This window comes from Cyprinodon tularosa, unplaced genomic scaffold (genome assembly GCF_016077235.1).
Source record: "Cyprinodon tularosa strain WSP-4 unplaced genomic scaffold, ASM1607723v1 ctg1048, whole genome shotgun sequence".
Lineage (NCBI taxonomy): Eukaryota > Metazoa > Chordata > Actinopteri > Cyprinodontiformes > Cyprinodontidae > Cyprinodon > Cyprinodon tularosa.
The window spans coordinates 1-24,619 of NW_024037836.1; the positions used below are offsets into that span (position 1 = coordinate 1).

Below are 24,619 nucleotides of genomic sequence, written 5' to 3' on the forward strand. Positions count from 1 at the left end.
AAACTCTTGAATTTTAGGTTTTATCAGGAGAAGAAAAGGACTGTTTTATTATGCCACTTTTGCTGTGGCTTTTTGTATAAATAAAACACTTGAACTTGAGTGCTTCACGGTTTGGGTCTTTGAGTTGTTTGCCCCCCCTTGTGTCAAAGACCGAGTGTGGGGCCATACTGGCCACAAGTGCTACTTTTTTTTTTTTTACCTCTTCTGTGTGCGGGTAAGGCGAGCGGCGATCAGTCAAGTTAGTAAAACAAAAAACACTTGAATAAGTGTTTTTACACTGGAATAAAATATTGTTCACAAGTCGGAAATCACGAGTCTCAGTCGAGTCTGAAATCCTTCAAATGCAAGTCTAAGTCGAGTCTGAAGTAATTAAATATGCGACTTAAGTGCGACTCGAGTACTTTTACTCCATTTCCTGTGGTGTTCTGCATGTGGGTTTAAACACTAGAGACCCATCATGACAGAACACTCCGGTCATTCACAAAACTCCGGAGGAGGCTTGAGGAACAAGCTACTCAGATCCATGAACACTACTCAACCCTCCGTCAGTTAAATCCCAGTTTTGAGTTAAAGGAACAAACTTTTCAGGAATTAGCAGGCAAAGTGAGAAACACTAACACGACGCCAGCTCAACTTTCGGTTTCCGGGGCCCGTTTCGTCACTTCCGGAATTCCGCCCGTCACTTCCGGTTTCTGTTCCGCCACTTCCTTATTTCCGTCCCTCACTATTTTCTGGCAAATCTAGTGAATGTAAAAGTTTTCTCTGGCAGTGCAAATTATTTTTTGAACTAAATCTGTCCAGTTTCCCTGACGGTGAGAGAAAAATAGTTTTTATTCTCTCACTTTTATCTGGTAAAGCCTGTGAATGGAAAGAGACCCGTTTTTCTTCTGAATCAACTATCACCTGTACATTAGAAGAGTTTTTTAACAAATTCACTCTAGTTTTTTCCAGTAAATCTGTCGAGTCTCATGGTTTGTCTAACATTAAACAAGGTAATAGATCCGTCGAACATTTTTCAGAAGACTTCCGGGTCAGAGCCGCCGCTTCCGGTGGAGTGATGCCATGCTTAAAACCATCTACATAAAGGCATTAAATAAAGAAATTGGGAACAAACTAGCCACTTTAGATAAATCTGCAACCCTGGAAGAGCTCATTCACACAGCCTTATATCATGATCACAGACTGAAACTCAGGTCTAGGAAACCAGTTCAACCCAGCTTAGCCCAGTCCAACCCAGCTCAGCCCAGTTCAGTCCAGATCTGCCCAGTCCAGTCCAGCCCAGTCCAGCTCAGTCCTGCCCAGTACAGCTCTGTACAGCCCTGTTCAGTCCGTCTCTGCCCAGTTCAGTCCAGTTCAGCCACCACTTACATGATCGTCAGTCAGCATCTTCTATTAAGAAACTTAAAATCAAACCACAAGTCACAACTTGTGTTTGTTGTTTCTTGCCCTCCTTGCCTAGTGCCCCCTCCGCCCACCCTGGGTGGGTTGTTTTTTGTTTATTGTTTTTTCATGGACTGTTCTGAGGGCGTCTGGAATCCGCCCTTGAGGGGGGGGCTGTGTTGGGATCCAGAGGCTTGCCCTCCAGAGGGCGCCGAGTATCCCCTCCTGTAGTATGTTTTTCTGTTGGGACTTGGGTTACTGTTGGGATCTGGAGATCTGCCACCTGTCTCCAGCAGAGAGCGCTGTGGGTCTCCTGGGCGAGAGCCTCCAGCACACCTGAGGATCATCAGCCCATCAGGGGACCTCCTACATAAGCAGCAGCCAGACCTGTCTTCCTCGCCGGAGTGTTGACCAGTTTTGGTTAGCAGAACCTGATCCTTAGCCTGCACATAGAATCTCTGTCTGCTCTGGAGAGTAACCAGATTCTAACCAGCCTCTGTCTTCTCTGCTCACAGGAAAACCCAACTGAAGTCTGTAGCTCTGGAGGAACTTTGCTTGGAAACCTGCCTGCAAAGCTCCATCCATCCATCATCATCCATCCATCCATCCATCCATCCACCCATCATCCATCATCATCCATCCATCCATCCATCCATCCATCCATCATCATCCATCCATCCATCCATCCATCCATCCATCCATCCACCCATCATCCATCATCATCCATCCATCCATCCATCATCCATCATCATCCATCCATCCATCCATCCATCATCCATCATCATCCATCCATCCATCCATCATCCATCATCCATCATCATCCATCCATCCATCCATCCATCATCCATCCATCCATCCATCCATCATCCATCCATCCATCCATCCATCCATCATCCATCCATCCATCCATCATCCATCCATCCATCCATCCATCCATCCATCCATCATCCATCCATCCATCCATCCATCCATCCATCATCCATCCATCCATCCATCCATCCATCATCCATCATCCATCCATCCATCCATCCATCCATCCATCCACCCATCATCCATCCATCCATCCATCCATCATCCATCATCATCCATCCATCCATCCACCCATCATCATCCATCCATCCATCATCCATCCATCCATCCATCCATCCACCCATCATCCATCCATCCATCCATCATCCATCATCATCCATCCATCCATCATCCATCATCATCCATCCATCCATCCACCCATCATCATCCATCCATCCATCCATCCACCCATCATCCATCCATCCATCCATCCATCCATCATCCATCCATCCATCATCCATCCATCCATCCATCCATCCATCCATCCATCCATCCATCCATCCATCCATCATCCATCCATCATCCATCCATCATCCATCATCCATCCATCCATCCATCATCCATCCATCATCCATCCATCCATCCATCCATCATCCATCCATCCATCATCCATCCATCCATCCATCCATCATCCATCCATCCATCCATCATCCATCCATCCATCATCCATCATCCATCCATCCATCCATCCATCATCCATCCATCATCCATCATCCATCCATCATCCATCCATCATCCATCATCCATCCATCCATCCATCATCCATCCATCCATCCATCCATCATCCATCCATCATCCATCATCCATCATCCATCCATCCATCCATCATCCATCCATCCATCCATCCATCATCCATCCATCATCCATCATCCATCCATCCATCCATCCATCCATCCATCATCCATCCATCATCCATCCCTCCATCCATCCATCCATCATCCATCCATCCATCCATCCATCCATCCAACCATCCATCCATCATCCATCCATCCATCCATCCATCATCCATCCATCCATCATCCTTCCATCCATCCACCCATCAGCCATCCATCCATCATCCATCATCCATCCATCCATCCATCATCCATCCATCCACCCATCATCCATCCATCCATCCATCCACCCATCGTCCATCCATCCATCCATCCATCCATCATCCATCCATCCATCCATCCATCCATCATCCATCATCCATCCATCCATCCATCCATCATCCATCCATCCATCCATCATCCATCCATCCATCCATCCATCCATCCATCCATCCATCCACCCATCGTCCATCCATCCATCCATCCATCATCCATCCATCCATCCATCCATCATCCATCCATCCATCCATCCATCATCCATCCATCCATCCATCCATCCATCCATCCATCCATCATCCATCCATCCATCCATCCATCCATCATCCATCCATCCATCCATCCATCCATCATCCATCCATCATCCATCCATCCATCCATCCATCATCCATGCATCCATCCATCCATCATCCATCCATCATCCATCCATCCATCCATCATCCATCCATCCATCCATCATCCATCCATCCATCCATCCATCCATCATCCATCATCCATCCATCCATCCATCCATCATCCATCCATCCATCCATCATCCATCCATCCATCCATCCATCCATCCATCCATCCATCCACCCATCGTCCATCCATCCATCCATCCATCATCCATCCATCCATCCATCCATCATCCATCCATCCATCCATCCATCATCCATCCATCCATCCATCCATCCATCCATCCATCATCCATCCATCCATCCATCCATCCATCCATCCATCATCCATCCATCCATCCATCATCCATCCATCATCCATCCATCCATCCATCCATCATCCATCCATCCATCCATCCATCCACCATCCATCCATCCATCATCCATCCATCCATCATCCTTCCATCCATCCACCCATCATCCATCCATCCATCCATCATCCATCCATCCATCCATCCACCCATCATCCATCCATCCATCCATCCATCATCCATCATCCTTCCATCCATCCATCCATCCATCCATCCATTCATCCATCATCCATCCATCCATCCATCCATCCATCATCCATCCATCCATCATCCATCATCCATCCATCCATCCATCCATCCATCATCCATCCATCCATCCATCCATCCATCCATCCATCCACCCATCATCCATCCATCCATCCATCATCCATCATCCTTCCATCCATCCATCCATCCATCCATCCATTCATCCATCATCCATCCATCCATCCATCCATCATCCATCCATCCATCCATCCATCCATCATCCATCCATCATCCATCCATCCATCCATCCATCCATTCATCCATCATCCATCCATCCATCCATCCATCCATCATCCATCCATCCATCATCCATCATCCATCCATCCATCCATCCATCCATCATCCATCCATCATCCATCCATCCATCCATCCATCCATCATCCATCCATCCATCCATCCATCCATCCACCCATCGTCCATCCATCCATCCATCCATCCATCCGTCCATCATCCATCCATCCATCCATCATCCATCCATCATCCATCCATCCATCCATCCATCCATCCATCCATCCATCCATCAATTTCTATTAATTTTCTGAAACTGTCGGAAATGATATAAATCATATAGAAGCAGCTTTTAGTTCTTCTGCTTCACTAATATGGAATAAACTTAGTCACTGGGTAAGTAGGTGCTAGGTAGGTGGCGGTAGACTTAGACTTCTTTATTTGTCATTTTGTATGCACAGAGTGCATACAGGACGAAATTGCGTCACATACAGCTTATGAACACTGCATTGATATTTTAAATGGCACGTGTTATACAAAAAGTGCAGCAGTGGTCAAAGTGTAAACAGTGCAGAGGATAAAGACAGTGTGCAATTTGCAATGGTTCAGTGCAAGTAGGCATTTGTGCAAAAAATGCGTTATTGAGAATAGAATGAGATGAACTTAAAGGGCTAAAAGTTAAAAGTTCAGCAGCATTGATGCCCGATAATGTGCAATAGGTGCAGAGTTTGGTTTGTGGATCAAAGGTTCAACAGTCTGATGGCAGTGGGGAAGAAGCTGTTGCAGAACCTGGTGGATCTGCAGCGGATGCGGATCCAGGGCCGTTGGTTGGCTCGGGTGGTGATGTTCTTTGTTGCGCTGATGTCCTCGATGCAGTGGTTGATGTAGGCTGAAACAGTCATGGCGTACTCATCAACGTTGATCTTGTTGTCATAGGTTGCTGCTGATTTGAACATGTCCCATTCAGAGCATTCAAAGCAGTCCTGGAGTGCCTCCATGGCCCCCTCCGTCCAGACCTTCACCTGCTTCACTGTAGGTTTTGCTCTGATCAGCAGGGGTCTGTATGCAGGAATTAGCATCACAGAAAGGTGGTCTGAAGAGCCGATGTGGGGGCGGGGGGCTCCTCTGAATGCGTCTTTTATGTTTGTATAAACTAAGTCCAGAGTGTTCTCACCACGAGAGAAATCCACGTGTTGATAAAAATGAGGGAGAACAGTTTTTATATTCGCCTGATTAAAATCTCCAGCAATGATGAAAACGCCCTCTGTGTGTGTAGATTGCAGCTCAGAGACAGTCCGATAGAGAACACTCATGGCCTCCTTTGTATCAGCACTGGGGGGGACATTCACCGCTGTGATGGTAACAACAGTGAACTCTCTGGGCAGGTAAAAGGGTCTGCAGCTAACAGTCAGAAGCTCTATGTCCGTAGAGCAAAAACTTGTGACTATTCTAGCATTTTTACACCAGTTGTTATTGATGTAAACACAGAGTCTGCCTCCTCGGCTTTTACCGCTGAGTTCTTTGTTCCTGTCGGCGCGGAAAGTAGCTAGCCCCTCCAGGCTAATGGCGTTGTCCGGGATTGATGATGTGAGCCACGTCTCTGTCAGGATGAGAGCGCAGCAGTCTCTAAACTCCCTCTTTGCTGAGAGCTCGAGTTGAAGATGGTCAGTTTTGTTGTCCAGTGAACATACGTTGGAGAGCAGGATGGATGGAAGCGATGGTCTGTAGGGGTTAGCCTTTAGCTTGGCTGCTAAACCTCCGCGACAGCCGTGTTTCCTCGGCCGGCTGCACCGCATTCGCTTGGCTCTCCTCCAGCGTGAGCTGCTCGACGAGTCCGCTGCATCGCAGGCCTCCGGGGCTTGATCCCGGAGCACTCCGGAGTCACGTAAACAGTCGAGCGTAGAGGTGGATACAAGTCCAAATACACTGCATGACCGTAACTCCAGCAGGCGCTGGCGGTCAAGTGATGATCTGCTGGATTGATAAGCAGTTTGAAGAGTCAATGAGTCGATGCAATCAGTTGGTTTTCCTTAGATAGAAAACTTTGAATCAATCTGACTGGATGATCTGGTTGTTCTGGAAAGTGACCTGAGATGACATGATGTGAATTGGAGCTATAGAAATAAACTGAATAGAATTGAACATAAACGGTGAGAAGATTAAACGCAAAAACATCTCCATCCTTTATGTTGCTGGAGTCTCTGAAAAACTCAAAAGAATTTTCTCCAAATGTAAAATCCCAGAACATTTCAAACCAAACAGATCCTTAAACAAAGACTAGTTCATCCTAAAGACCAAACCCCCCAGAGTGGCGTCTGCAGCTCAATGCTCTGATCTTTATATTGGAGAAACCAAACAACCTCTCCACAGATGCATGGCCCAACACAGAAGAGCGCCCTCCTCTGGACATGACTCTGCAGTACACCTACACCTGATGGACAAAGGACATTCTTTGGAGGACCAGAATGTTTATATTTTGGACAAAGAAGACATGTGGTTAGTGAGGGGTGTGAAGGAAGCCATCTATGTTAAGAGAGAAAAACCAACCTTAAACAAGGGGGGGGGGGGATTCAGGTTTCAGCTTTCAAAAACCTACAATGCAGCGATAGAGTTGATTCCTTCCTGCTATCATCGCCATGCAGGGGACCCTAACATCTTGCCTGTTCAGCCAGGCCAACAATGACCCTAACGACTCTCTTTTCAAAGGCATAGGCCAGTATCGGATATTGCAGCCTAACAAACACCTCAAACCACTCCACATTCCTAGGGGGCGGACCTTTTCTTCTGGTTCACTTTGCATGTTTTCTAAGCCAAAACAAGGTTGTTGTTTTTTTGCCCACCCTTTAAATTCTGGAACTCAATGCTATTTGTGACATTTTGAACTTGTTCTGACACATTGGGCACAGGTTTTCTATTTAGAAACCTTGATTTGATCGCTTACATTCCAATGAACACTATTCAGAAGATGAAGATTCTCAGTCATCCAGGTCGTTTGAACTGAAAAAGCTTCCTGGATGAGAAGAGAAACGTCTTCAAACTTGGAAACAAAGTCCAGTGGATCGTTTTTTTTTTTTTTTTTTTTACTTTTTTGGAGTATTCTATATGTCAGCACAAGGTTCAAAGTATGAAGATGAAAATGTGCGGGACTATTCTTATTTTGTAGCCAAAGAGGCTTAGTCTGGAGTCAAGGAGGCATAGTCTAGAAACGCCTGGTATGGAGCCAAGGATGTTTAGGCCTTGTCCACACGAAGACGAACCCTGGCCTAAACGCACAAATTTTTCACCAAACCAGCCTCTCATCCATACGAAGCCGGCGTTTCGGGGGTCTGTAAACAATTTTTTATTTTATTCAGCCTTCAGAGTGGGAAGATTTTGAAACGGCGTTTTCGCGTTTCCATCTTTAAGCTCTAACCGCATTTTTTTCTTACACGCATGCGTCATAGCGTCGCCTCTAAACACGCATGCGCGACACAGTATCACAACAACAATGGCGCCGTACTGTGTTGAATGGTTGCTGCTAATGCTACTCACCCTGCTGTCGGGCTTACAACAGAATCTTCTTCTTCTGGAATATCTCCAGGAAGAACAGAGCAATATCGACCACATAGTTCAGCACCTGAATTTGACTGAACCACTAAAATGGACCCGCAGGGCAACCATGTATAAATATTAGTGCGCATGCCCAACATTTCGTCGCCTATTTCTGCTTTGGCACCACAGCGCCACTTACAGGCCTGGCATACATTTTGCAGCGTTTTCATGCATTCGTGTGGACGCTCACATTTATTTTACGTCTCTGTCTTTATGACAAACGTTCTGGAAAATATTAGCGTTTCGTGTTCGTTTTGACTTTGTCTGGACGGGGCCTTAGTCTGGTGCCAAGGAGTTTTAGTCTGGAGCCAAGGAAGTTTAGTCTGGAGCCAAGGAAGTTTAGTCTGGACTCAAGGATGCTTAGTCTGGTGTCCAGGATGTAAAACTTTTAGCTTTCAATTCTTATTTTTGTGGTGAATTACCTAAATAATATGGCCGTCCTGCTGATGCGTTACATCATCTGATTGGCTGCGTTCATTTTAGGCCTCTCTGTTCATAGAGTGAAAAATGTTTCAGCAACAGATGCCTAAAGGAGCCATTACTCAAGAACTCAGACCCAGCACAGGTCAGTCCATGTCCCATTAATTCAGTCCATTCCTACAGAACCAGGTCCTACAGGTCTTCTGAATAGTCATTCCGTAAAACTTTAAAAAACAATCCACTGGACTTGGTTTCCAAGGTTTGAAGATGTTTCGCCACCTCTCCAGGAAGCTTTCTCAATTCAAATGTCTGGATCCGCAGTGAGTTTGAGTCTTATATAGACAAGGCCTTGTATCGCTTGGAAACATGCAAATGGTAACCGATGAATGGGTCGTTTGGTTCCATCGTTAGCCTGTAATATCTGAAACCTGTCTATGATTGTTAAGGGTCGGTTGTTAAGGAGGTATTGTTCACCGGCTGGAGTGGGTAAGTGCTTTGTTCCTTGTTTTCTCTCTTAACATAGATGGCTTCCTTCATGCCCCTCTCAAACCACCTATTTTCTTTATCCAGAATGTGAACATTTTGGTCCTCAAAATGACCTGGATGACTGAGAATCTTCATCTTCTGAATTGTGTTCATTGGAATGTCAAATCAAGGTTTCTAAATAGAAAACCTGCAGCCAATGTGTCAGAACAAGTTTCTGGGCGGTTCTTCTCTAACGTTCCAGCAGTGTTTCTGTGGAAGGAGCCTGGCAGAGCTCCAGTTTCCTGCATAGCAAGTTTTCCCTCTGAGCGAAGAGAAAGCATTCTGCTTCTCTTCGAGCAGGAGTCAACACACCGCTGAGTCCCATCTGAACAACGGTGAGTAGAATCTTCAGCGTTTCTCATTGGCTCAAACAAAAACAGAAAGCTCAGCTTAGCCCATTTTCTGTCCTATGATGGAGCCAAACTATGACTGCATGCAAATGTTTCTGGTTTCTGCTGCTTCACCTCAGCTTCAGGGTCCAAACAGATAACAACTCAAGATCTCAGTTTTTCAGCCCTGAGTTTTGTCTGTCAGTCTTTCTCCCAGTTTCCTGTTTGGCTCAATGGGCTCATTCCACAGAAACCATCAACCTGCCTGCTTTAACCACAGAACAGGGACGTCTTAATCAATCACAGATTTACGGTAAAACATTTGAAGTTATTGGAAACCAGACAGAATAGAGGACTGAAAAACAGGGTTTAACATGCCTGAGGGGGTGTGGCCTAATGCTGACAGGCTGTTTGCCCTGCAGCCATCTTAGCTGCTGTAAGCAACATTATGCTGTGCAGCATCCAGTGTTTCATTAGGGAGCGTCTCTGTTCTCATTGAACTCCACAGATGTGCACATCTGGAGGAGGTGGAGTTTCCGCTTCTTTCCCAAACCCATAGATCCAGATCACACCATGTCTGTTAGCTAGGATGGAAGCCTAGCTAAATCAGAACAAAGACTTAGACAACTTTTATTGTAATTTTGTATGAATAAAAAATTGTAACAATAATAGTTTATTTATTGATCTCAAACTGGAGAAATTCCCTCTCTGCATTTAACCCCTCCCCTTGAGGAGCAGTGGGCTGCCATTGTGCGGCGCCCGGGGAGCAGTGTGGGGTTAAGGGTCTTGCTCAGGGACCCAGAGTGGCAGTCTGTGGGAGTGGGACTCGAACTCAGAACCTCAGGTTTCCTAGCTCTATGCCCTAACCACAAAGTGTATACAAAACATGTTTTCCTTTAGTAAAGCTTTCAGACAGCCCTGATCAGCTGTGGTTATATGCAGGGATAAGCATGACAGATGGTGATCTGATGACCCGAGGTGATGGGGGGGGGGGGGTACTCTGAATACATCTTTGATGTTAGAGTAAACCAGGTCTAAAGTGTTTTCACCCGGAGTTGCAAAGTCCACCTGTTGGTAGAAATGAGGGAGAACAGTCTTCCAGTTAAAATCCCCAGCAATGATGGAAACAGCCTCTGTGTGCAGATTGGAGCTCAGAGATAGCCTGGTATAGAGCCTTCATGGCCTCTTTAGTGTTAGTGCTGGGGGGGGGGCACATAAACAGCAGTGATGCTAACCACACTGAACTCTCTGGGCAAATAGAACGGCCTGCAGGCAACAGTCAGAAACTCCATGTCTGGAGAGCAGAAGCTGGAGGCTGATCCAGCATTTTAACACCAGCCGTAGTTTACATGCAAACGCTGCCCTCCTCCTCTGGTGTTACTGCAGAGTTCTTTGTTTTTATCGGCACGGTATAGCATTAGCCCCTCCAGGCTAATAGCATTGTCCAGTATCGATGAATGAAGCCGTGATTGAGTCAGGATGATGGCACAGCAGTTACTGATCTCCCTCTTTGAGGAGAGTTGGAGTCAGAGAATATCCATTTATGCAGAGATTAGAAAGCGGGTTGATTGGATCGGTGGTCTTTGGGGATTCCTTCTTAGCTTTGACGTTAGTCCTCCTCTGCAGCTCCTCTTTCACCATCTCGCAGATCGTTTTCTCTGAATCTCATGGCGGCGCAGCCCGGTCCTCCAGCCTGTTGCTTTGTTTTCATTCGTCCGCAGTCCACCACAGCTTTTTAGACGGTCCAGAATGGCTGTATCTAAGATGCCAGAAGCAAGGTTTTGTGACCAAAGCTCCGGCGAGTGCTGGCGGTCGTAAATGCGAGATCAATCGCTAAATTGTAGCGTTCTAGGAGGCATATTTTGTGTTGTTATCGAGAGCTGTAAAAGGCCACAGCCTACAGGGCAGCCATCTTATACTAGGGGTTTAAGAATGAGGCGGATTCTGCTAATACTGATTGACATGACATCTCGGTACGGAAGCTGTTCTGTTGCAGAGCGCAAGGCACTGCAGCGGGTGGTGAAAGCCGCCCAGCGCATCACTGGGACTTCACTACCAACCATTGAGCAGGAGAAACGCTGCCTGCATGGAGCCTGCAGCATTCTGAAGGACTCATCCCACCCAGTCCACAGACTGGTTTCTCTCCTGCCCTCCAGCAGGCGGTTCAGGTGCCTCTGGACCAGAACCAGCAGACTAAAGAACAGCTTTTTCCCCACAGCTGTCTGTTTACCGAACTCTAACCCCCACTGATAGACTCTACTCTCCTTCTTCACACCTACCACCATTTTGCTATTCTGTTTTTTACAAGACTGTAATGTTCACCTCCACTCCTGACTGTTACCATAGTAACAACTGTTTACATGCATCTTGCACTACTCACCTGGACTGAATATTGATCTGCACTGTTGACTGTTTATTCACAGCACCAATTATTTACATTTGCATCTGCAATAACATACTTTAACTGTAATATGCAATTAGCTTCCACTGCACTTTAATTCAGATAGCTTCTGTTCAAACTTTCATTCATTTTATAGTAAAACCCATCTGTATATATGCTACTGTACATAACTGTAAAAACCCTTTTATAGTAATATCCACCTGTATATTATATTCGGTAATCATCCAGCTGTAAGGTCCATTAGTTCAATACACTAGTTATCTATATATTATATTCATCTATTAGTAAGACTCTGTTTATAATAATATTCATCTCTATACTCAGTAGAACCATTTCCTGTATTTATGGAACCATTATTTATCCTGCAGTTGCTGCTATTGCACTTCTGGTTAGACCTAAACTGCATTTTGTTGTTTTGTACCTGTACCTGTGTAATGACAATGAAGTTGAACCTCAGGCATTAGCCTGATTCTCTGGAAGTCGACCAGGAGTCCCCAGGCAGCATTCCTAGCTCCTCTGCTCACACTGGGAGGCCTGCTGTCTTTCTCATTTTTTGACACCAGCATCTAACATTCTGATTATTTGTGCTAAAACCTGTAAGAAATCAGTGTTAATTTACCTGGAACGCATAAAGATCTAGTCTGAGCATGTTAACCCTTGGTTACAGGTCCTAATGGAGCCCCACAGGATAATCACAGGAGTTCTTGTTCCTGGTTTGATTTCCTCGTGAGCCCAGCCTCCCTCCTCCTCAGGTGTGGACCTGTTTGGTTCGCACCTGTCAAATGTTCAACTAGTTACCCGGTGGACCAATCGCCTGCCTGTGATAACAGGCATAGGAGAGGATGATCTCCTTCTGGGTGGATCATCTCAATCAGTGGTCCTCCTAACTGTCAATCATTCTGTTGACATGTTTACGGGCCCGTCCCATTAGCGATCTTTTTCTGCGCACTCTCAGGCGTATATCTGTGGTGAGCTATGGCTTCAGACAGTCACTAAAACTCACCTTGCTCACCACGGTTCTTTGAAGAAATTAGCGGAAATCCTTCGCCATGATGCCTGATATGACGTGTCAATTCAGTTTCTATTTAGTTTATTTCTATAGCTCCAATTCACATCATGTCATCTCAGGTCACTTTCCAGTTTACCAGATCATCCAGTCAGATTGATTCAAAGTTTTCTATCTAAGGAAAACCAGCTGATTGCATCGACTCATTGACTCTTCAGCAATCCCTCACACTAAGCATGCTTGTAGCGACAGTGGAGAGGAAAAACTCCCTTTGAACAGGAAGAAACCTCCAGCAGAACCAGGCTCAGTGTGAGCGGCCATCTGCTGAGGCCCACTGGGGTTCAAGGAGACAGAAGCAGAGATAATAATAATTAATAATAATTGAACTTTATCTCCCACTGGAGAAATTAACCTGCATTTAACCCATCCCCTTCTCTGATTTTTATTATATATTTTATTCAACTTTACAATAAAGCCGGGAATGCCAGCGGTGGATGAGGACATTATACAGAATAGGAAAAGATTGGTTTGTCAAAATGGAGGAAAAGGAAAATAAATGAATAAATTGAAAACTGTTCAATTTATAAATACAGTATTTGATTTTCAGTTCCTTTACTGGGATGTTGTTTGGTTTAAGTTCTTAAATCAAGTCTTCAATCAAAGGACATCATGACAGCTGGTTGGCCGCTGGGTGGATTCACATCAATCCTGAATGCTAGCCTGCTCCGCAGCAGGTTAGCCATTCAGAGTACATTACCATGGTGACCGGAAAGTCAGGGCCAAACCTGAAGGTATCTGACAAACCCAGTAATTCTGCTTCCTGGTTCAGGTGGAGCAAGAAGATCCAACCAGACACTGATCCAGTATCACCTGTAAAAGGTACAGCCAAACAGACAGGTACCGATGTGACTGTGGACATGAGCTAACAAATGTCACATGTCAAAGGTCACAGATGATAGATGGCAATAAAAAACAAGAAAGACGGCAGCTGATCACAAAAAGAGTAAACAAACAAACCTGATCTCATGCTGAAAGCAACCATCTAGCAGCTGATTGGTTCTGAGCTTCACCTGGAGTTCCTGTGTTTAGGTAAAGTTCCAGAAATGTTCTTCTGACTCCTGGTTCTCCTCTGATTTCAGCTGTAGGTCAAGATGTATTCTGAGGAGAATCTCAGCGATTTCCTGGATGAGTTGACTGATGATGAATTCCGCAAATTCAAATGGCACCTGAAGAAGGAGACCTGGAAGGGAATAACCCCCATCAAACAAGCGCTTCTGGACAAGTCCGACCGACTGGATACTGTGGACCTGATGGCGCAGAAGTACCAGCTGAGTGGAGCTGCCACGGTCATGGGAATCATTTTACAAAAGATGAGCAGGAATGACCTGGTGTCAAAAATCCAGAAGCTGACAGGCATAGCTGAAGGTGAGTCACACAGAAGAACTTTAGACCTTCCTCTGAACTCCAAACACCAAAAACAATGATAGATTCTTCAAAAGCTGATTCAGGTTTTCAGTCTGAGATAAAGCAGAGATCCATGACATCTAGATCCGTTTAGCTCCTTCATGACTCTCAGGCCTCATCAAGCCCCATAAGGTAGAAGGATGGAGAGCCCACAGGGACCAAGGCCCCTCAGAGAGGGAGGAGCTCTCCATGGTGACCATGATGATGTCATCTATTTACAGTATGTCCAGCTGTTTTATTGGGTCAACTGGAGGTCAGGCTTGTTCTGGTGAACAGGTTTTAGTCCTGGGTTCAGTGGTCCGTTTCCACCATGTGGAACCTTACCCATTTCAGTAACTGCTGGGATCTAATGGAGTCCCACCAGTCCGAGTCCAGCCGGACCTATTCCAACCCGGGGCAAACAGACTGAGTCCAACCAGACTCAGATCAACCGGACCGTGTCCAACCCGAGTCCAACCAGACCTATTTGAACCAGACCAAGTCCAACTGGACTTATTCTATCAAGTCCAACAGGACAGAGTCCAAACTGAGTCTAACATGACCAAGTCCATAAGGACCGAGTCCAATTTCAGCCACACCGAGTCCAATTGGACTGACTCCAACCCGAGTCCAACCAGACCAAGTCCAACCCAAGTCCCACTGAATTGAGTAAGACCGCACGCACTAGAGGCAGCAGGTTTACATTCAAAGTCAATGATTGACTCACATCAAGGCGCAGCTAAAGGTCCTGCTGCTCTAGATGCAGCAGGACCTTTAGCTGCGCCTTGATGCGCAGCAGGAGCAGCAGGAGCAGCAGGAGCAGCGCCTCATGAGCTTCTGAGCATCTGAGAGGCTTCAGAAGCAACTAACTTAACTTTAGCATCTAACTTTAGCTGCTGGACGCGCCGCATCAACCAATGAGAGAAGCTGATCTGGGAGCTGGCAGGGAGTCAGACGCAGCACTGCTGATGCAGAGCGCTATGATCACTCCTCTGAAACAGTTTATTAACGCCTAAATTAACTTCAAATGCAGAAACCTGCCGGCAGAATATGTTGGCTTTTATTATCCTGCTGCCTGCAGTTTGTAGCACAGACCTGAAAAACGCTAACATCTAAAGATCCAGATCAACCAGATTGTACAGTCAGATTAAAGGTTCAAAGTGTCTGAGGAAAACCAGCTGATTGAAGACAGTAGATATTGACTCTTCAGCAATCCCCCCACCCAGCATGCATTGGAATGCTTCAGCCAGCTAGCGCTCTAAAGCATTAGCTTCTCTCCCTCCTTACCAATGAGTTTCAAACTAAGGTGAGGCAGGTAGAGTTGGTACCAATGGTCTGTGTTCTCACCTCACTTTGTTTTGTCCTCCAGGTCCTGTAGACCAAAGTCCAGCGGCGTCTTCAGACTCAGAAGACTGGAAGGAAAAGCTGACCTCAGTTCGGGGAGACTTTGTGAGCAAAGTCTCGAAAGCAACTCTGGACCAGCTGCAGGACAAGTTGCTCGAGAAAAAGGTTCTGACGGACAATGAGATGGAAGTTGGTAACATGGGCAAGACAGATAAGGCTCGATATGTGATCGACATCGTGAGAAACAAGGGCCAGAAGGCCAGCTCCACTATGATCGCCGCTCTGTGTGACCTAGATTCATGTCTGGCAGAGGAGCTGAAGCTCAAGTAGAACTGGGAAGCCCCAGTGACCCAAACCCAGTAGTTCCCAGAACCCATTTCTAAGAAATCCTCTGCTTAGGAGAACCCAGCCCAACAAAACCCTTGATCCTGTTTCCAATTTCCCGTATAATGATTCAAAGCATAAAGCAACTCTTGCAACCAGTCCAGGGTCCGGTATCAGTCCAGGGTCTGGTATCAGTCCAGGGTCCGATATCAGTCCAGGGTCCGGTATCAGTCCAGGGTCCAGTATCAGTCCAGAGTCTGGTATCAGTCCAGGGTCCGGTATCAGTCCAGGGTCCGGTATCAGTCCAGAGTCCGGTATCAGTCCAGAGTCCGGTATCAGTCCAGGGTCCGGTATCAGTCCAGGGTCAGGTATCAGTCCAGGGTCCGGTATCAGTCCAGGGTCCGGTACCAGTCCAGAGTCCGGTATCAGTCCAGGGTCAGGTATCAGTCCAGAGTCCGGTATCAGTCCGGGGTCGGTACAGTTTCATTATCCCTGCAGTCCAATAGAAGCATGAAGCTGAAGAACCTCCAACCCAGCTCTGCCAAGCAACAGAGCTGGGTAGATTCTGATTGGATAGAAATGGCCCCTTTTATCTCATCACCTTCTCACCTTTTTGTTTCTGTTTGATTATTAGTTTCTGAATGAATATAAAATTATTTACACTTTTATCAGCTCCATCAGAATCGGTCCCCCTTAGCACCTTGTGGGTCCAAGACAGTGTGAGGATGATGAAGCTTCTGCTTCATCTTCTGTGTTCAGCTAACATTAGAGAACAGCTGGAACCTAACAAGGTTCTGTTCGTCCAACAGGTCCGGTCCAACTGATGGTTCTGTTTCATTGTCTGACTCCACAGCTCATTCCTGATTCCAATAAACCTTCATCTGACCAAACCTGTCGTCTCTCATCGATTGTCTCTCTGTGTCTGCTTCATGCTGCCTTTAAGGGTTGCTGGAAAGCTCGGTCATCCCGGTTGTCATGCGTCTCTATCATCGCCTCCAGCTGAGTGATGATGGACGGAGGAGGCCTCTGGCTTCTGGTTGGAGGGTTTGTGTTTGGAGCTCTGAGGTCTTTAAAGGGGTTCCGTTAAGAACCAGAAATGCCGGGGGGGGGGGGGGGGGGGGGGTTATACGCAGGCACACATCCAGATCTAGATCACCTAGATTTTTGTGACAGAAACACACAGTTGGCTGTGTAAAGGCCTTTAAATTCAACCAACAGCTGATGAAATAAAGCAAGTTGCCGTTTAAAAACAGAAAATGAACTCAGGTAACTATAACCTAGAAAATGTTTAACAGATCTTATCTCAGCCCACAGTGGGCCGAAGTTAGGAGGCCCTGCAGAGACTTTGGCTCCTGAAGGAGCTGCTGCTCATCTCCTCCTCCTCCATCATTCAGTCTGTCCATCACTGACCGGTTCAAACCAGAATGAGGGTTTGAACCGCTCTGTTTAAGGTAGGAAGGAAGTCCTTTATGTTTACAGAGAAAAACTAACCTTAAACACTCAGATTCCGGCTTTAGAAAACTTCCAATGCAGCCATAGAGCTGATTCCTCCCCGCTATCATCGCAGCCCCCATCACTATGCAAAGGACCAAAACATCTGGCCTGGTCAGCCTGACAAACAATGACCCTAACCCCGCCCCCCCCCTTTCAGAGACATAGACAGGTATGGGGCATTGCAGGCTAACAAAGAAGCCAAACGACCCCCATTCCAAAGGGGGGGACCAGTTCATCCGTTTCTATTTGCATGTTTTCTAAACTAAAACCAGGCTTTGTTGGGCTGCTGGATAAAACCTGGAACTAAACGCTATTTCTGACATTTTGGATTGAAAAATCTTCCTGGATGGAAGAGAAACGTCTTCAAACTTGGAAACAAAGTCCAGTGGATTGATTTTTAAATTTTTTGGAATCCACATCTTCATCTCCTTTGAGCAGGGCTGTTAAACCGCTTCCATGACGACTGAAGGTCCTCCTGATCTGGACTGCACATACAGCCAGGGGGTTCAGGAGACGGCGGGAACATTGCTGTTGGCCCGGGACTTTCAGCAGAACCATCAGAATACGAGTCCACGTATCTGCTGGGGTGGACTCGATGACCTGCTGGTTTCCATTCCACCATTTCTGATGTCATTTCTCCAACTCAGAGTCCACCAAAAAAAAAAAATCCTTCTTGTTTTTCACTTCTTTGCTGTTAAAGCCTTGATGCTCTAAACTACACTGTATAAAAACGATGACAACAAAAGAAGTTCTAATCACTTAAAATGTTCAGTCCACTTTATTTCTATGGCAGCAAGTTAATGTACATTTCAAGGCAATTTATAGATCCAGATTAACCAGATCAAGCAGCGAGATCAGATTTTATCTAAGGAAAACAGGCTGATTGACTCTCAGCCATCCCTCACACTAAGCATGCTTGTAGCGACAGTGGAGAGGAAAAACTCCCTTTGAACAGGAAGAAACCTCCAGCAGAACCAGGCTCAGTGTGAGCGGCCATCTGCTGAGGCCCACTGGGGTTCAAGGAGACAGAAGCAGACATAGAAAAAGAAGCATAGATACAAAGGCAACTGTCAACCAGCTCCACAGGCGGCCCCGTCCAGGAAACACACAGCCAGGCAGACGAGCTCCGAGCCAGCTCCCATGTCAGAGGATGAAGAGAGCACATCCAGGCAGCCAACAGCTGAGAGGCCTCTCTTCCCTGCTCTGCAACCCCCCTTCCACAAGGCAACCCCCTCCCGGAGGTGTGACTTACCACCACCCTCTGTGTCGAGGGGGGTAAAGACCACAGCATACAGGATTTTATTCTCGCTTTCCATAAAGCTGCCAAGGGGTTCACATCAGAAGAGGCCACCATGGAGCTCCAGGCCAATGACCCGGATCTCCAGAATGACCAAGGAGAGTCATGAGGGTTTGAGTTTCAGAACTTACAGACCCGGACTGGAGGAGAACGTCTCCTGAAGATTCCTTGGTTTGAGCCACATGGGAGAAGGAAACCCCTGTTTGCTGCGAGCCTGCTCTGCTAAGCTGCTGCTGGATGAAACTCAACCTTCCAAATGGACATGGACAGAGGTTTGCATGTCTGGCACAATTAGGGACAGAACAAACATTATGTCTGTTGATGATTTTGATCATTTCATGTGTTTACTGATGAGTAAAGACAGAGCTAACAGGATGAACTGAATGCTACGCTATAGTAACATGTGTTAAGCTGCTGTTGAAGCTTGGATAAGCATCATTTCAGGGTTAAACCCTGATATAACATTAGTGTTCATGTGTTCCTCAGATGCTCATTACATTTCCATTAGCAAGTCTGACCAAGAGTAATTTAGTGGAATCCTGACGTCTAAGAATCATTTAGCTAAAGGTTACTGGTTCCTGATTAAGCTAATAATAATAAAAAAATAATAATTTGGCCAAATGTTTTATTCACCTCATGGAATTGCAATGTGAATTGGTCTGAAAACATTCCAATTTCTTTAGAATTAGTGAAAAGCTAATTTGATCAGATCCCAAATTTGTTGGGATCCTCAGGCTTGCCCACCAGAGGGCGCCGAGGATCCTCTTCTGTTTTTTATGTTTTCTGTCAGGACTGGAGTTACTGTTGGGATCTGGAGCTTTACCACCTTCCTCCAGCAGAGTGCGCCGTGGGTCTCCTGGAGCTGGAATCTTCCAGCACACCTGAGACCCATCTAATCATCAAGAGACCTTCCGTTTATAACCAGCTGCCAGACCTTGCTTCGACGCCACAGTGTTGATCTTAGTTTGGTTAGCAACCTGAGCCTCTGTAACTGAAAGAATCTTAGTTGTCTCTAGTGAGAAATCAGATTCTAACTCTCCTTTGTTTTTGCCTCACAGGAAACCTGTCTCTAGCCTGAAACTCTGGGTGAGCTTAACCTGCCAATCAGCCCTGGTGAGCCAACCTGAAGATTCCTATGTGGAATTTACCTGAAGATTCCTATGTGGAATTTACCTGAAGATTCCTATGTGGATATCCCCTGCTGCTCTCTGTGAGGAGCTTGAAACTCAAATCAAGGTCTGCCATGCTAAGTCAGAAGCTAGACGCTGCTGCTCTTTGTGTTCTCTGCTGAACCAACAGCCTCTGGACCCAACTGTTCCCTCTCTCTCAAAGAGAGGCCCGGACCCAGTCAAGACTTCAGTGAACCAGCCCGGACCAGTTCCTGAATCTGTACATTATCTAGTGTTTCAGAACTTTAAATAAACTCTGTTAAACTTTTACCCAGACTCCGTTGTGTTCTGCATATGGGCTTGTATCCTTTACCCATCATGACAGAACACTGCGGCCAACAGACTAGCCCAGCAGAATTACCCAACATGGACCCAGCAGAACAATCCCAGGCAAGTCAATTAATTAATTCAATCACTCAGACATTAGAAGATCTCTCTACCATCTCTTCACCCTGGGAGCGGATAAAGACAGCAGATACACTCCAGAGCCATTTAAGGAAATATCCAGTACTCCAGACACTTTATCAGCAAACCGGTCACCTTGAACTGATAAATTGGATCATTCAGGACTCATTTGCCAAATTACTCCACGAACCTCCTCCACCCAGACCACCACTCCTAGAAATAAATGTCTCCGAGTTCCTACCTCCACCTTCTGCAGCTGTCAATTCGCCTCTGCCTTCTGCCTCTTCCAGGCGTAGGAACCGCCGCCGGGGAAAAAGGGCCACTCCTTCTCCGGCGGTTCTGCCAGTCGCCTCCACTCCTTCTCCGGTGGTTCAGCCTGACACCTCCATCCTCCCAGTAGTCCAGCCAGCAGCAATAGTCTGTCCATCTACTTGCCAGGTCAGTTCCGTCCATCTCAGCTCCCCCCTTTCAGATCAACAATTAGCACCCTCAGTCAATAAACTTGAAGTTGGTTCACTACTCAAACCCCAAACAGCTAGAGCTCCGCGCCAGACTGAATATATCCGCAAATCTGTTTTCCTATCCTCTGAATTTACCTGCTCTCCGTTTTCTTCTGCTCCAGTTTCATTAGCCTCAGAGTCCGCTAGCATACCGTCTCCCATAGCCTCAGACTCCGTTAATCTTCTTGATTCTGTTGACACATCTGCTTCTTTGGTTTCTGAACCCGGTAGTGTCTCGGTTCCCCTAGCTTCTGAACCAGTAATCCGTTCTGGAGCTCTAATTTTTTAGCCCGTTAGCTGTTCTGATTCCCCAGCGTCAGGACCCGGAAGTAAAACCGTACTTCCTGTTTCTAAGACAATTAGCTTTTCTGCGTCTCCGGCCTCAAAACCCTTGACAGTCAGTGCTCCCCACATTCTGAGGTCAGATCTCTGGGATTTTTATTATGGGGATAGAGACGATTTCTTCCCCTTAATGCCACCTCATTTTTCTCTCTGTCAGCCAGAACAAACGTTACCATCCATTTACAATCCTGCTAGACTAGACCCAGAACCAATTAATTTTGCGTCCAAACCCATTTACACACCCGTTAACCTTTTTCCAAGATCCGTCTGTCAACCCGAACCCTTTAGACCTGTTTCCATTGAACCCCGACGTAAGAAACGGCGTCGCCGTAAGCCAGCTCTGAGCCATCTAGAAACCCCCAAGCCAGTTCTTACTGTCTAGAGACCCCTGAGTTAGCTCTGTGCCGTCTAGAGACCCCTGAGTTAGCTCTGTGCCGTCTAGAGACCCCTGTGTCAGCCCTGTGCCGTCTAGAGACCCCTGAGTCAGCTCTGTGCCGTCTGGAGACCCCTGAGTCAGCTCTGTGCTGTCTGGAGACCCCTGAGTTGGCTCTGTGCTGTCCAGAGACCCCTGAGCAGACTTTTAAAGAGGTGTCAGAATTCGGGGTGTGTGGTTTTATGCCTCCTAGGGTCTCTCTGCAGGCACCTCAGACCGCCAAGGACCCTCTGCAGGCACTTCAAGCCACCTCAGAGACTGAACATGTGCCTCCATGGGCGGTTTCCTCTTTGCTGGTTTTGGAGCCACAGTCGGTGGTCTCCCCTGTGCCAGATGTGGAACCACAGTCGGTGGTCTCCCCTGTTCCAGATGTGGAGCCACAGTCTGTGGTCTCCCCTGTTCCAGATGTGGAGCTGCAATCGGCGGGCTCCTCTGTTCCTGTCCAGGAGCAGCAGGTGGTGGTCTCCTATGAGCCTGTTCCTGAACCACAGTCGGTAGTCCCCTCTGTTCCTGATCCGGAGCCGCAATCGGCGGGCCCCCCTGTTCCTGATCCGGAACCGCAATCGGCGGGCTCTCCTGTTCCTGATCCAGAGCCGCAATCGGCAGGCTCCCCTGTTCCTGATCCGGAGCCGCAATCGGCGGGCTCCCCTGTTCCTGATCCGGAGACGCAATCGGCGGGCTCCCCTGTTCCTGATCCAGAGCCGCAATCGGCGGGCCCCCCTGTTCCTGATCCGGAGCCGCAATCGGCGGGCTCTCCTGTTTCTGATCTGGAGCCGCATTCGGTGGGCTCCCCTGTTCCTAATCTGGAGCCGCAATCGGCGGGCTCCCCTGTTCTAGTCCTGGAGCCGCAGTCGGCGGGCTCCCCTGTTCCAGTCCAGGAGCCGCAGTCTGCGATATCCTCAGTGTCTGTTCCAGAGCCGCAGTCGGAGGTCGCTACAGAGCCTGTTCCAGAGCCGCTGAAGAGGGGACGGGGTACCCCATGGGGGTACCTACTGAAATTGGGGCATCATCCTCCTGAGAAGCTGCTTCGCCTCCGGCCCCGCGGCCGGCCCCCAGAGCGTCAGCTTCTCCTCCGGCCCCGCGGCCGGCCCCCAGAGCGTCAGCTTCGCCTCTGGCCCCGCGGTAGACCTCGGAGCGTCAGTTTCGCCTCCAGCTCCGCGGCAGACCCCCAGAGCGTCAGCTTCGCCTCCGACCCCGCAGCCGGCCACCTGAGACTCTGCTCCGTTGCCGGACCCTCGGCCGGTCTCCAGAACCTCTGCCATGCCTCCGGCCCGGTGGTGGTCCCCCTAAGATGTTGCTTCGTCTCCAGCCCTGCGGTAGGCCTCCGGAGCATCAGCCTCGCCTTCTGCCCCGTGGTCGGCCCCCTGAGCATCTGTCTCGACTTCGGCTCAGTGGCAGGCCCCCTGAGAATTGGCCTCGCCTCCGTTCCAACGACCGACCTCCAGAACATCTGCTACGCCTCCGGCCCCGCTACCGGTCCCACGGCCAGCCACCTGAGACTTTGCCCAAGAAATTGTCTGGGATTTCTTTTGTTTTTGTAAGTGGATCGTTTTTTGTTCTGGACTCAGTTTTTGTTTTTTGCCCTCCTGGCCTGTTTCTCCCCCCGCCCACCCTGGGTGGGTTGTTTTTTGGACTCTATTTTTGTTGTTTCTGGCCCTCCTTGCCATAGTGCCCCCTCAGCCCGCCCTGGGTGGGTTGATTTTTGTTTATTCTTTTTTCTTGGACTTATTCAGAGGGCGTCTTTAATCCGCCCTTGAGGGGGGGGCTCTGTTGCGATCCTCAGGCTTGCCCACCAGAGGGTGCCGAGGATCCTCTTCTGTTTTTTATGTTTTCTGTTAGGACTGGAGTTACTGTTGGGATCTAGAGCTTTACCACCTTCCTCCAGCAGAGTGCGCCGTGGGTCTCCTGGAGCTGGAATCTTCCAGCACACCTGAGACGCATCTACTCATCAGGAGACCTTCCCTTTATAACCAGCTGCCAGACCTTGCTTCGACGCCACAGTGTTGATCTTAGTTTGGTTAGCAACCTGAGGCTCTGTAACTGAAAGAATCTTAGTTGTCTCTAGTGAGAAATCAGATTCTAATCTCTCCTTTGTTTTTGCCTCACAGGAAACCTGTCTCTAGCCTGAAGCTCTGGGTGAGCTTAACCTGCCAATCAGCCCTGGTGAGCCAACCTGAAGATTCCTATGTGGAATTTACCTGAAGATTCCTATGTGGATATCCCCTGCTGCTCTCTGTGAGGAGCTGGAAACTCAAATCAAGGTCTGCCATGCTAAGTCAGAAGCTAGACGCTGCTGCTCTTTGTGTTCTCTGCTGAACCAACAGCCTCTGGACCCAACTGTTCCCTCTCTCTCAAAGAGAGGCCCGGACCCAGTCAAGACTTCAGTGAACCAGCCCGGACCAGTTCCTGAATCTGTACATTTTCTAGTCATTTTCTACATTTTCAGAAATTTAAATAAACTCTGTTAAACTTTTACCCAGACTCCGTTGTGTTCTGCATATGGGCTTGTATCATTTACCCATCATGACAAAGTTATTCCAGATAAACTTTGGTTTCAAACACAGAATCCATCTTAAACTGTAATATGTTTTCCAACCGTTTTCCCCTTCCTCTTTGTACATAGTAGTTCGTTTAGTTGAGTTTTACTAGTCTTAGTTGAGAGTGTTAAACTGAAACATGTTTCACTTGGAGCTGAATGATTTTTGTTAATAAAATCTTATATTTTGAACAGAAGTTGTGGTAAATTTATTCCATTAATGTGCAGAAATAACTGTTTGACCATGATTAGAGCTCGAATCACTCTTTCATCTATTGTTCTAACACACAATTAGTAGGACTGTGTGTCATAAACAGTCTATAACAGCTGAAATAATATCTGATTAAATAAGATATTTACCCCCCCTACTGGGGAGGGCAATGAACATCTTAGAGTATCAGAAACATAAAATCCCAGCTGGCTGGGAATAGAATATAACAGTTATTCCAAACAACACAAATCATCCTATAGCGACACTGGAGAGGAAAACTTGAAGGAGCAGAAATACCAAAAGCAACCGTTGG

The 24,619-nt window shown here is 47.3% G+C and overlaps 1 protein-coding gene across 1 annotated transcript; it reads left to right on the forward strand.

Moving 5' to 3' along the window:
• Window positions 1-9,152: 9,152 nt before the first annotated feature.
• On the forward strand, window positions 9,153-16,809 carry si:ch211-114l13.9 (uncharacterized protein LOC796649 homolog). The gene is made up of 3 exons (XM_038283830.1): window positions 9,153-9,407; window positions 13,948-14,233; window positions 15,621-16,809. The coding sequence occupies exons 2-3, from the start codon at window positions 13,960-13,962 to the stop codon at window positions 15,923-15,925; spliced, it is 579 nt and encodes a 192-aa protein (XP_038139758.1). The 5' UTR covers window positions 9,153-9,407; window positions 13,948-13,959; the 3' UTR covers window positions 15,926-16,809.
• Window positions 16,810-24,619: the final 7,810 nt, after the last annotated feature.

Bases quoted from the DNA above. Each gene is read 5' to 3' on its own strand.
- si:ch211-114l13.9 (XM_038283830.1), top strand. From the start codon at position 13,960: ATGTATTCTGAGGAGAATCTCAGCGATTTCCTGGATGAGTTGACTGAT. The intron at 14,234-15,620 runs GTGAGTCACACA...TTTGTCCTCCAG, and splicing joins GCTGACAGGCATAGCTGAAG to GTCCTGTAGACCAAAGTCCA.